A 14,200-nucleotide genomic window follows, 5' to 3' on the forward strand; every position below is an offset into this window, starting at 1 on the left:
TCTAACTTGCTTCTAGATTAGACCAATACTATTTGTTGCTAGGGTTGCACATTAATTCTTTTAACTTTGACTTAATGTATCACACCTTTTTCTTTTTTGTTGAAGATTATATTTAGGTATGAAATTAAAGCTAAACACGTGTAAAAGTCATGTCAATTGTAGCTTCGATGCAAAAGTTAATAGGTAGCTTTATGAAATGATTTTGTGGAACTTGAAAGATATAAATTAGAAAATGCAGCGTGTATTTGATTCGCGTTTAAAACGTGAAAAATCAAGTTTAACGTTGAAATTATTATTCATTATTTTCACGTTAAACTTAATTTTTAACGTTTCAAACGCGAATGTAAACATGTGTAAGAATGTCCCGAAAACTTAGAATCCGTTTTTTTTTTATCAACTAATAAATATTTGTATTTATATATAGAGGTACATGGGGTACCAAAATCTATATACATAATATAAATAGAATGTTATAATACCCTTGATTAAAACTAATTTGAGTTTGTGGTCTCAAATTATATTTTAATCTGGGGCTCCAAAAAAACAAATAACAGTTTAGGTAACCCAGCACCACGAAGTACATAATTCTTCTAAGGGTGACCCATCAACACTAGTCAAGTACTTTTTTAAATGCACAGGCCAGGGTTGATTGACCATAAGTAGAAAGGGATATGGAACTTGTTTTGTTTTACCCTTAGCCACTTCCAAGCTGTGAGGATGATTTCCTTCATTAATTTTTGCTGAACAAACTGATCGTGCCTGAATACACATGCATTTCTCTGATTCCAAATATTCCAAGCAATAGCACACCATATGACCCTCCATTTTTGTGTTTTTTCTTTTGAGTCAAGAACAGCTGGGATAAAGTTGAGATGCATTACAGGATCTTCTGGGAGAACTGTTGTTGTATTCAACCAAAGAAAACACTCATTCCATACAACATGTGTTACATTGCAAGTTAAGAGGATATGAGAGATTGTCTCAGGTTGAGCATGACAGAAAGGGCAAGAAATGTCTTCCAGTGCTATGTTCCTCCTCAAGAGGTTACTAGCAGTAGGTAATGCATTATGAAAAAGTCTCCATAGAAAAATGGCAGCCTTAGGAGGGATAGGCAAATCCCAGATTTGACTAAACTTTTCAATCTGTGAGCAATCTACCCTTAATGTTTGTAGCTCTTTGTATGCTGACCTGACTGAGAAGGTCCCAGACAAACCTGGAATCCAATAACTAGTGTCTTGTCTTCCTTGTTGTAGACTTACTCTTGAGAGAAGATGTTCATGATCTCTAAACTGGGGTAGTTCCCATTCAAACCAAATTCTACGCCATTTGAGGTCCCATTTCCATGTTGAGCCAACCCAACTACCCATGTCATCTATCGTATCATTTTGTTCTTCGGAGTTTAAGAATGCTCGAGGTAGACATTTTGCTAAACAATCATCCCCTAACCACCTATCCGACCAAAATCTGATTTGGTTACCTTGGCCTACTTTCCAAATGAATGCTTTATCAAACCATTGCGCTTGATTGTCATCCCCACAGACCTTTTTGAGATCTCTCCACCAAATGGAAGAAGATTTACAATTTACTTGACTGTTGAGATTATGTCAGCCCTTGTACTTTGAGTCCAATACCCTCCACCACAGATCTTCCTTTTGTTGAGACAAAGTCCACCTCCATTTAGATAGTAGAGTCTCGTTGAAAGTGGAGATGTCTTTAATCCCCAACCCATCGCAATTCTTAGGCCTACATATCTTCTCCCAGCTCACCCAAGAAACCTTTTGTTGCCCTTCTTCACATGCCCACAAGAATCTCCTTTGTAGAGTCACTATTTTCTTTACTACTGTACGAGGAATCTTAAAAAATGATAAAAAGAACAGAGGAAGGGAGGTTAGAACTGAATTGATGAGGCAAATTCTACCAGCCATGGATAAAACGTTCTGCTTCCACACGGATAATTTCTTCTTGATTTTTCCTATTATTGGCTCCCAAGTCTCCACTTTTCTAGGATTGGCTCCAATCGGAATTCCTAGGTACAAAAATGGGATTTTGAGCAGTCTACAGTTCAATACCGTTGCATAATTCTCCAAGGTATTAGGCTCCACTCTTAATGCACCAAACCTGCTCTTTATAAAGTTCACCTTCAAACCCGATGCCAGCTCAAAGCACCGCAACATACTCTTGATGACAGTAACGTTTTTAAGGTTAGCTGCACCCACAAAGATAGTATCATCAGCATACTGAAGCATGTTAACCTCCTATTTTTTCTTTCCCACCAAGTAACCTTCATATATTTTCTTAGAGGCCGCTGTTCTCATTAACCCGGATAATCCTTCAGCAACAATAATGAAAAGGAAAGGGACGAGTGGGTCACCTTGCCTTAGACCTTTTTGAGGTTTAAATTCTTGAGTAGGACTGCCATTGACTAAAACAGATATGGAACTTGATTCCAAACATACTGAAATCCATGCGATCCACTTGTTACAGAACCCTAACCTGCGAAGCATGTATTTCAAAAAATTCCAATTGACAGAGTCATAGACCTTTTCGTAGTCTACTTTAAAGAACAAACAATTTTTTCTCTTTTTTTTTGCCTCATCAACGACCTCATTAGCAACTACCACACTATGTAGGAGGTTTCTTCCTTCTAGAAAGGCACTCTGATTTTTATCTATTACTGCTGGAAGAACCTTCTTTAATCTATTTGCAAGAACTTTGGCAAGAATCTTGTACATGCTATTAACCAGAGAAATAGGTCCGAAATCTCCCAAACATTGTGGGTCTTCAATCTTTGGGATAAGAGAAATAAATGAAGAATTAATTTCTTTTGGAGAAACTGTGAATCCACACAAAATTATCCAAATATAGCATGATCAGTTATGCACAAACCATAGGTGAGTGACTCAGTGTCAATTTTTATGGTAATGGGACCCGATCTAGAATGAAACAAATTAAAGTGAGGTCCATTTTATTTTTGATATATAGCGATGAGTCACCGTCATTCAATTCACTATACAGAATTATTCGTCACTGATTGAGCTTTATGTTAACATCTCTTGGCACAGTACGTAACTAGAAGCTTCAAATTCACGACTCATGGCGTAAGGTTTTTGTGTTCTTCAAATTCATTTAATTTAACCATAACTAGACGAAGGCCCACTGCAGTACTCATCTAATAATGGATGGTAATATTTATTTAATGTTTTTATTAGTAACTATATATAGTATTGATACAAAACTTAGAAGAACACGCGATTAGAAAGAAAATAAAAAATATAAGTCGAAATGAATAGAATGCAATCGTCATTCTGTAACATTTTATATCCTGATATCATGTTCAACCCACATGTCCGAAGCAAAACTCAAAAGCTGATCATGAGTTGGACGCAACCATACTTTGCTTCCAAATGTGTAAGCATTACACGTCAAAGAAGCCTGTTTTGGACTTGCAATAAATTTATGCTAGAATACAATATAAAGCTGAAAAATAAAATCCATATCTCGTAAAACGCGAAGGTGAAGCTCAGAGTTGGCAAATATAAAAGATAAAACTATATATCCAGATTTGGAATGATTTCAGAAACAAGTAACCAAGTCACGATACATTGGTCATGGACCATTACTTTGCGATCCGATTACTGTTTCTGGGTTCCCACCAAATCACCGTTTTTATTTTCTTCAACTGTCACTAACTGAGCTTTGTTATCATTTTCATCACTTCTGGTGGTGGGTGCAGTAACTGGTAGTAGCTGTTGTTGGCGTTGAAGGGTCACCTTTTCAGGGGACGCTGGCATTGCATGTTTATGTTCTTTAGCTTTTCCCCACACAACTAGATATAGCCCAATAACCACTACCACGCCTCCAATAATGCTGCAAATAATACATGCAAAATAATCTTAGTGTAACGTGATTAATATTTTTATGTTACAATTATATATGCTAATGAAATACATATAGTAGTACGTACCTTCCAAGGTGGAGTTTCTCTGAGAGGACGATGCAGGCCAAGGCTGTGACTATAATCATACGAAGAGGATTAAATGCAGTCACAAAAACTGGGCCTGTGGTTTTGATAACCATGCCTTGCACATAAAATTGGATTGCTGATGTCACTATTCCCTGCACCATATATAAATAATCAAAATATAGGACTGACTTGGGTTGGGTTGGGCCCAAAAGAGTTGGTGGGAAATGAACTAACCGAGTATGCATAAGCAACAAGCCTAGAGTCTAGGGAAATAGACCAGACATGAGGGGTATTACGCTCCATGAAAATAGTAACTGCGCTGCTTTGGAGTGCACCTACGAAGCAAACCCACGTGGCTAGCGACATCTCTGCTGGGTACTTTCTCAATGTTATGGCCTGAAAATGATTAATGAAATTAATCTCGTATTAACTAAGGTTATAATGTTTTATTAAAGTTAATTAAGGTATGAGATATGTGTGTTTTTACTTGCAAAATGTAGAAAGCAGAGAAGCCAGCACAGCCAATGAGGAGAAAACAAGCGCCAATGAGCCAGTGATTGCCAGAGGGATCGTTCACATTCTCGGGCTGGCCCGCGTGGCTGCCTGATGAGCCTGCAAAGTTAACAATTGGGCCTTTGTACAGTGCCATCAGAAAAGCACCTCCAAGAGTAACCATAGTGCCAATCACTTTCGCTAAACATCCTATCTCCTTCATCTTCATGCGCTCCAATCTGCTCAAATATAATCATCAATCACACATTATTAGAATCAGAAATGATAAAAACACAATCCCTCACTAACTCTTTTAAACATATATATATACATAATAAGGTTGTAAATGATTCATGTTAGAAATCATTAGGATCAATTTTGTACTGACAGATGAAAGATTATAATAACATGTATAAGATTTTAAGTTTAAAATTTATTGTTTACACATCGTAATCTTTTTACTAATGAAAAAATGTTTATGCTACAAGTTCAAATGACTATTGTATAGAAGTGGAATGTATAAAATCATTTATATTACTCTTCAATTTTTTTTTCTCGATTTGGTCAATGGTGAATATACAAAATTTAGATAACAAAAATTGGGATTACTTAAAAATGACCAATTACACCTAGAAATGATTTTTTTTTCCTGATTAAATGTTATGTTCATTTACTTTTTTGTGAAATAACGTCACATGATACCTAAGATTTATCTATATCAATTAAAACATTGATACCTAAGATTTGACATAAATGACCTAACATGGATAGAATTTATCTATATCTAGACAAAACTTATATCGGCGTCTAACCTTGAGAAGCAATAAGGAATTGACTATGACTTAATAATTCATGTGATTAACTACAATTATTGGTTACATCTCTTATTAGTTTTATCTGTTTACTTTTTAAGCAATTATTTCTTCTTTTTTAATTAATCATGTTTTTATCTTTATAATTTATTTACACACTTATCATGTGATAATGAAAAAAAATAATAATGAAATTTTATGTGTTTAATCGGCAAATATGTTGAAAAGGTATAACAATCTTTTGTGAGTTGTAGATACCGAGTGGCTAAGGAAAATAATGTTTTCTTGTCACGTAATTATAAAAATGTTTAAATAATAAAAACATATAAGATAAAAAAAAAAAAAAACTACAGTAAACATCTTTATCATATAATTATATTTGTTCTATTATAACATCAAACAAAAATTAATCCATCCATGACACTTTGACTGTTGCTAGTCCGATGAATTTGGTGAAACAACCTATTACGTGTTTTGCTTTTTTTCTTCTTTTTCAAAAAAAATAAACAGAAATTGGTGCATTAATAACTAATTAATTAGTTTGGTGAAGAAAGAAAATGACACGCATTGAAAGCATTCATGAATGCGGTGACATAGACATATCACTACAAATAGATGAGTAAAATTAAATATATGGAAGAGCCACTACGACACTGTATGCCCCATGCTCTTGGTAATAAAGCTAAAGTGGGATCTATGAAGGATATTCACTGCTTTGTGCTTGTTATCTGTTAATTAATTAAGCTCTTTTTTATTCAAGCTAGTAATTAATTAATAAATTAATATATCACTTGATTAATATATATCTTACGTACCGAAAAATGATTGCGAGTACAAAGGTAATGGAGGGTACGGAATTCATCACAGCTGAGGCAAATGATGCTGATGTGTACTTCATTCCTAAGAAGGTGAAGCATTGATCAAGTATTATCCTGCATATAATAACACAGAATACAATTAATTAACATGTTAACTAGCACAAGATTAATTTGCTAAACTCGTTTTAGTTTTTTATGTTGTTTCAATAAAAATAATACATTTATGAATAGCAATACAGGAGCATATATTTTTAAAATGTCAAACATTTTTTTTATTCATAAAGAGTATCATGGAATAAAAGACGTTACTCGACAAAAGCCACTGCCATAATCTCTGAAAATATCCGAACAGTCATCTTTGGCCTAACTTTCCTGCAAAAAAGAAAAAAAAAAGTAAGAAGATATTAAGTTAATTAGCAACCCCATGTAAACTAATTGAAATACTAAATTTAACGTACAAATAAATTAGTGTGATTATTTTATATTATCATTAAATTGTAGATTTTTATATATAATAAGTTCATTAGTTTCTGTAATAAATATATTGAAAATCATCTCGAAAATTACTTTTTATTACTTATTAGTATGAAAAGTTTAATATTGACAACAAACATGTGACAATTAAATTCTTTAATGTATTATAATAAAATGAGAATGATTAATCAACGAGGCATTTAATAATAGAAAATAAAATAGTATATAAAAATAAATTTTCTTTTATCATTTTACTTTTTATATTTGTAACAAGTGTCCTAAAAGAAATTATTATCATTGTTAGTTTGGGTCATAACAATGCTTCTCTCACACTCTTCTTTGTAACACTATTCCTACCGTCTATTTTATTTTTTTCAAAATAAAAATGATAGACAGAAAGACTTGATTGAAATTTTCTTTTCCTGAAAAAAATCTTATTACAAAAAATTAATGTATATAAATTATAAGTATTCAAATTTGGTACCCCTTGTACCAATATTATATATATTTTACTTTATTTGCTGTTCAAAAAAAAAAATAAGTATTCAAATTTACCATTTCCAAAGACATATATTGATAAAAAAAAATATTGTTGATCAAAGTAAAATTGAACTCAAATAAGTAAGATTTTGAGTTCAAATTTTAAGAATAAAAAGATATAGTTAAGATGAAAAATTTACTAAAAGTACTCAATAAGTTTTTTTTAGAAAATTAATCATTTAATACTTTATATTAGTAATATAATATCAGATATTGAACTTAGTTCTATAAACATCTTTAGCTCCTGGAAAAACATATTTTAATATAACAATATAATTTTGTGTTATACAAACTATATATCCTAACAAAAACAAAACCTAGAAGTGATCACCCATAACTAGTTCAAATTAACCATTAATGATCAGAACAAAGAAAAAGTGGATGGAATGTTACGTTCTTGATGATGAACGTAAATGATGAAACCTATTCTATCATCTCTATATATGCATGGAATATGCAAGCATGCACACTTTGATGATATTATTTCAAAATGGGGAAAAAAAGATAAACCTTTCAAGAAAAAAAGCGAATGGGGCAAGAGCTACAGTGGCGATGACATTTCTGTAAACGACAAACACATAATGACTCATGCCCTTATTGAGAGCATCCATGGTGATAAGATACATGCCAGCAGAGCCAAATTGCAAGCTCAATATTATCAAATATGATTTTGCATTGCGGAACCAATCAAACACTTTCTTACAACATTCCATTGCACTCTTTTCTATCTCTAATCTCTCACTCTATGTTTCTCTTTGTTTCGAGAAGTGAGATTGCGTGTGCTTGATGACTATGTTTGTGTGATACTGAATGCATGAAAGATGCTAGCCTTCTCAGTATTTATACCCAAAGATAGGTTACTTGTTAATTATAGTTTATTTATTGCTTAATCGAAAATCCACTATGACAAAAATTGCGTGATGACTGCATTTCTACTTTTCCATAACTTGTCTGGCAACAATAAAAATGAGTGATTAATATAATGGTTGGTACTTGGTAATGGTATTTTCAAATTGCAATTGACCTAGGTCTGTTTTCCCTTTTATTTTATTTTTTTATTAACAAATTTTACCTTAAGATTCGAACTCCAATTCTCTAATAGTTCCCATTTCGAAAAAAAGTCAAATTCGTGTGAAAAGATGTGTTCCTTTTCACATCTGTTTTTTTTCTTCCTCTTGAAATGATGGCAGTTCAGTGGAAGGCCAAGTTAATGCAAACTCCTCATTTTTAGAAGCTTTAATGAACTCTTTCATTTTTAAGATCATTTTGTCGTATTGCAACACAAACTTGTTTGTTAGTTGTTTGATAATACTATATATATAAAGAATATACTATATATAAAGATTCTAACTAAAGATGATCACACATGCATTCCTAAACTATTATGATCATCAAGTTCCTTATACGACATTCTTTTATACATTCCTTATATTATACGACATATGAGCGGGGTTAGGACCATAATATTTGAAAGGAAAAGAAAAGAAAAAATACATGAACAGGCAGTTGTAATTCGTGGTTCATATTTTGAGTCTAGGAATTATAAATTTTTAAGGTTGCAAACTTGCAAATATATCAATTTTATGCTAATTTTTAAGTTATTTTTTTCTTAGTTGTAGAAAATCGTGATCTGACATCAGCGATATTATTCTGTGCGATCATTTTGTTCATTCCTAAAAATTCTTCAAAAAATTATCATTTTGCTCCTTATTACATACTACAAAATTGCTTATGATTATATTTTTGGCCTAATTACGTCTTGTTCTCTAAACTTTTATATTGTTATGAATTTTCTCTCGAAAATTCTTTTTCGCAGATTTTTTTGCGAATTGTACCTATTCATTAATATTTTGTTTAAGTATAAACAAAGCATTAATATGCTTAGCTGTATTTTGATCCCCAAACTTTGATTTTGTTGCGAATTTAGTCTCCAAATAAGTTTTTTGATAAATTTTGTCCTTCAAATTGTGAAAATGTTGTGAATTGTAACCTTTTTTCAAATTATATTTGATATGATTTTTAAAAAATCATTTAAAACTTGTATGAATATTCATGTATGACAACTCACATGTATTTAAATTTGTATAAACTACATTTTTAATTTTTGAGAAGTGTATTGATATACTAACTTTTTCTTTTTATATTATTAACTTGTTTGGTGTCTATATCTATTTTTTTATCCATCAAATTTATAATAATGACATGAGTTTAAATTAAGAATCATGTACATGCGATTTCAATTAATTCCTCACACTACAAGAAATGTTACATATAGTGACATACAAAAAATGTCACTATAGGTACAATATATGTAGGTATATGTCTATTTGACATATAGTTACACACAATTTTAGTGTTGATTTTGAATGAGATTTAACAACATATTTTGTTTGTCACTATAGTCTATACCCACTTTTTAATAATATACCAACATATATTATAATTATTGTGTGAGTAAAAGTAATTTTTAGTGACATATATAGTGTCACTATAGGATGTGTGTCACTATATAACAATTTTCTTGTAGTGTCACTATTAAACTCGACAAAAGCATATAACCTAACTTACATTAGGTCTAGGTTAGGCAAGACTTTTTTTATAAAATAGGTTAGGCAAGACTTTATTTTGTCCTCTACTTATATATTCTTTAATTTTTTTTAATTATCTTATCTCTTAATTAATTATTTTATGTATAATCGATGTAGGATTTGAATTTTTTTTGATAATTAATGGTGAGTAATCTGACATTAACTTAGAATAATAAGTTATAGGTCTAACTCAACTCTACAAAACAAAGTTGTAAGATGCGAGTTATTATCTATTTATATACTCTTTAATTATCTTATCTCTAGTTAATGTGGTACTTAAGTCTTTTTCAATAAATAATTATCGCTAATAATAAGTTTTAGTGTGATATAAATACATTTTTAGTAATTATTATATATTATATATTAATATTTATATTAAATTATAAAATAGAGATAATTAATTTATTTTCATTAACTAATTATCGATAATAATAAATTTTGTTATAGTAATCATTTTTAGAATGTGAAAGTTTAAAAAAATTAAAACTTTATTACATCGGAACTATCTTATTAATACAAATATATGATTTATAAAATTACAAAAAGAATAATACCATACACACTAATACATTTTATTTATTTTTCAAAGATGTCATACAAACAATGAAGAAACCAAGCTATTGTGTTACATTCTCATGCATACAAAGTGTCAAGCTCTGTCAACACGTGCTTTCGCATATTTTCCTGAAAAAAAAATGAAAACAAAAGAATTAGACATAAGTTTCAGTGAGTGTGCTTTAAAGACTCTAGGTATAGGTTAGACTTTTTTACCTAAACAATCCTTTTTAATTACTATCTCTTAAGTCTTTACCCTCACTTCCTCTATTAATTATTTTTACCTATGACCTTGAATTCGCACCTTTAATTTCAAGAGTCACAACCACTTTTTGTGGATTCCCCTCATTCTTACAATCACTATGCTACAACTTCACCTTATCGCTATGGTCAAATCTATAAGATTATTAATGCTTTTAGCATACACTAGTGTATATTCTTAGTGAAATCATATCCTCTCTTTGTACTAGGAAATACAATCCTTTAATTTTTATCTAAATTTGTCTTTATTATGACTCACATGCATAACATCACTCTAGGATATAATCATTCTCACTTTTTCATCATAACCTAATACATTCTATATTATATTCTACATTCTTAATCTATATTAAATGAGATCAACACATTGGGATAAGAGATCATTTACCCATAACAAGTCACATCACAAGTCATTGTTTCGATTAACACATATATACAATACAACATTAATCATACATAAAATCATATATGCACATACTTATATAATAATTTTATACAATATATATAATAAGATATTCATGTAATGCAATGTATCCCTATCTTCTTAATTCACTTAGCATGTGGTGTGAAGTTAAAAACCATCACGCATGACACATAGCTTTAGAATATATAATTGTCAATGAATCACTACACCATTGCTGTTCAACATTATCATCACTAAAAAAAAATTGTTATATTGTAACATATTATATAATTATATAATATTTATCATTAAAAACTATTTATATATATATATTATAGATATAATATATGTTGATATATTATTAAAAACTGTAAGTATAAATTATACTAACACATAATATATGTTATTCAATCTTATTCAAAATTAATACTAAAAATATATATAATTATATGTGAGATAAATTTATACTTACATATATTATATCTATAATAACACTTTATATGTCATTGTATGTAATATTTCTTGTAGTGCACTCTCAACTAAGGTGAGACATGGCTTATTAGAGATCCAAAGTCTTGTAAAGGTGTTCTAACCAAATGAAATCAACATGGGCCACAAGGAGATCACAAACTAAGCTCACCCTCAACATAAAGATCCTCCGATCATTAGTGACATCACAATTATATAAATTCACATTCACACTCTAAAACATCAAGTTTTCATTCGCTTATGATGCTTGTCTCATCACTAGTACAAAAGAGGTGTATTACGTCAGACATTTTCAGCTTTTTACGTCAGAAAACGTACCGACGTAGAAGCGGGAGACGTAAATTTTACGTCGGATCTTCAAAACCGACGTAAATTTACGTCGGACATTAAGACATCCGACGTAAAAAAGTAGGAAAAAAATAAAAAAAAAAAAAAAAAACATAAAAATGCCAGCAGAACGGCCCGTTCTGCTTGCAGAACAGGTCGTTTTGCTTGCAGAAGAGGTCGTTCTGCTTGCAGAACAAGCCATTCAGCTTCGTATAACAATCCAAAAGAAAACGCCCACTACCTACACAAATAGAACAACCAAAAAATCAAATAAAATAGATAGCCAGAGTAGCAATGCGAAGTAGAAAAGTGCTAACGAAACCTTGATTCATACCTAAGAAGCAGCAACAATGTGCAAATGAGTAATAAAGAGTTCATTCCTCTGCAAAAGACAAAAAAAACGATTCAGTAACAAAGGAGAGGGAGAGGGTTTAGAGAGAAAAAAATGAAAAGTGATGAAGAGTGAATGGGCATGGTGTGCCTCGCACTCTCTTATTCAAATTTGCGTCCTTTTTTACGTCGGACCTGGTAGGGTCCGACGTAAGAAGTCCAATCTACGTCGGACGCAACACACCTCCGACGTAGATTGGACTTTTTACGTTGGACCCTACCAGGTCCGACGTAAAAATGTTCGCAAAAATTACAAAATGCCACCGCATTTTTTTTACGTCGGATTTTCGTATTTCTGACATAAAAGGGGTAACGTAATATGCTAATTTTCCACTAGTGCATATAAAATGTTTATATAGTCTTGATGATTTACAAACATCTAAATTACCCATCACACATATAATGGAAAATTTTGTTCCTCTAGCATAGGTCACTACAAGAAAAATACAAAATAGCGACCGAAATTAGCGACCGAAATTTATCGGTCGCTATTTTGCGACCGAATTAGCGACTGAATAATTTAGCGACCGAATTTGATCAGTCGCTGTTTTGCGACGGAATTAGCGACGGATTTTATCGGTAGCAATAAAATCGGTCGCTAAATCAGTCGCTGTTTAATTTTTGTTTCATGGGAACGTAGTTTGCGACGGAATTAGCGACCAATTTTGAAACCAATTAAATTTCGGTAGCTAAATAATACAAACAAACTTAGCGACCGAATTAAATTCGGTCGCTAAATTTTTTTATTAAATTTTATGAATAGACTAAAATTACACAGCCAGGTTTCGCCTAGGTCCTGTGGGTAACCATGGGCCAACTACGAAACCGCTACGTCAGTTTGATTCATTGATAAATTACTGAAAGTAATTATATATATATATATATATATATATATATATATATATATAATACAGAAGCTTATAATTTTTATTATCTTATAATTTAATATTAGATTTCTTTTAATTATAAAATATAATAAATAAAATCTAAAATCTGTATCAGTTTCTTTGATAAAAATATTTAATTAAGTTTTAAAAAAATATTTAATTATATTCTTTTGATTTAATACTGGATTTGTTTTGATTATAATATTTTAATGTGTTTTATTTGAAATATCAGTTAAAATATTTTATTATTTTTTTATTTTAATTTATTGTAAAATAATTAGAATATTTAATTTAGTATCATTAAAAAAATAACCATTATAAGATTTAATTTATTTAATTTCATTATTTATTATAATACTTTTAGTTACTGTATTGATATAAAAATATTTTTAATTAAAATATATTTTAAAATTTTAATTAATTTATTATCATTCACTTACTTTATTAAAAAGTGATAAAATATAATTTATTTTCAATTAATCTAATAAAATAAAAACTTTAAAATATACATTTAAAATCTGTAATAATTTCTTAAATACAAATATTTAATTAATTTTAATATATACTAAATTTAATATTATAAAATTTATTAAGATTTTAGTTATAATTTTTATTATCTTTTGATTTAATATTGGATTTCTTTTGATTATAAAACATAGTAAATAAAATCTAAAATCTAAAAATATTTAATTAATTTTAATATATAATAAATTTAATATCAAATTATTTATTATGATTTGAATTATAATTTTTATAATCTTTTGATTTAATATTAGATATGTTTTGATTATAAAATATAATAAATAAAATCTAAAATCTGTAGCAATTTTTTTATATAAATATTTAATATCAGAATATTTATTATAATTTTAGTTATGATTTTTATAATTTTTTAATTTAAACTGGATTTGTTTTGATTATAATATTTTAATGTGTTTTATTTGAAATATCAGTTAAAATATTTTATTATTTTTTCATTTTAATTTATTGTAAAATAATTAGAATATTTAATTTAGTATCATTAAAAAAATAATCATTATAAGATTTAATTTATTTAATTTCATTATTTATTAAAAAGTGATAAAATATAATTTATTTTCAATTAATTTAATAAAATAAAAACTTTAAAATATATATTTAAAATCTGTAATAATTTCTTAAATACAAATATTTAATTAATTTTAATATATACTAAAAAAA

The 14,200-nt window shown here is 29.4% G+C and overlaps 2 protein-coding genes across 2 annotated transcripts; both read right to left on the reverse strand.

The window, feature by feature from the left end:
• Positions 1 to 626: 626 nt before the first annotated feature.
• LOC109796455 (uncharacterized) lies at positions 627 to 1,367 on the reverse strand. Its single transcript, XM_020356126.2, has one exon. It carries the CDS (start codon positions 1,365 to 1,367, stop codon positions 627 to 629), a length of 741 nt encoding a protein of 246 aa, XP_020211715.2.
• A 1,910-nt stretch (positions 1,368 to 3,277) lies between these two features.
• On the reverse strand, positions 3,278 to 7,923 carry LOC109798002 (WAT1-related protein At4g08290). The gene is made up of 7 exons (XM_020358189.3): positions 7,611 to 7,923; positions 6,396 to 6,458; positions 6,084 to 6,200; positions 4,452 to 4,695; positions 4,199 to 4,360; positions 3,965 to 4,116; positions 3,278 to 3,867 (listed from the first exon to the last, which is right to left on the reverse strand). The coding sequence occupies exons 1-7, from the start codon at positions 7,811 to 7,813 to the stop codon at positions 3,633 to 3,635; spliced, it is 1,176 nt and encodes a 391-aa protein (XP_020213778.2). The 5' UTR covers positions 7,814 to 7,923; the 3' UTR covers positions 3,278 to 3,632.
• Between the last annotated feature and the right edge of the window lie 6,277 nt (positions 7,924 to 14,200).

This window comes from Cajanus cajan, chromosome 9 (genome assembly GCF_000230855.2).
Source record: "Cajanus cajan strain Asha chromosome 9, NIPB_CcT2T_4, whole genome shotgun sequence".
In the NCBI taxonomy this organism is placed as follows: domain Eukaryota; kingdom Viridiplantae; phylum Streptophyta; class Magnoliopsida; order Fabales; family Fabaceae; genus Cajanus; species Cajanus cajan.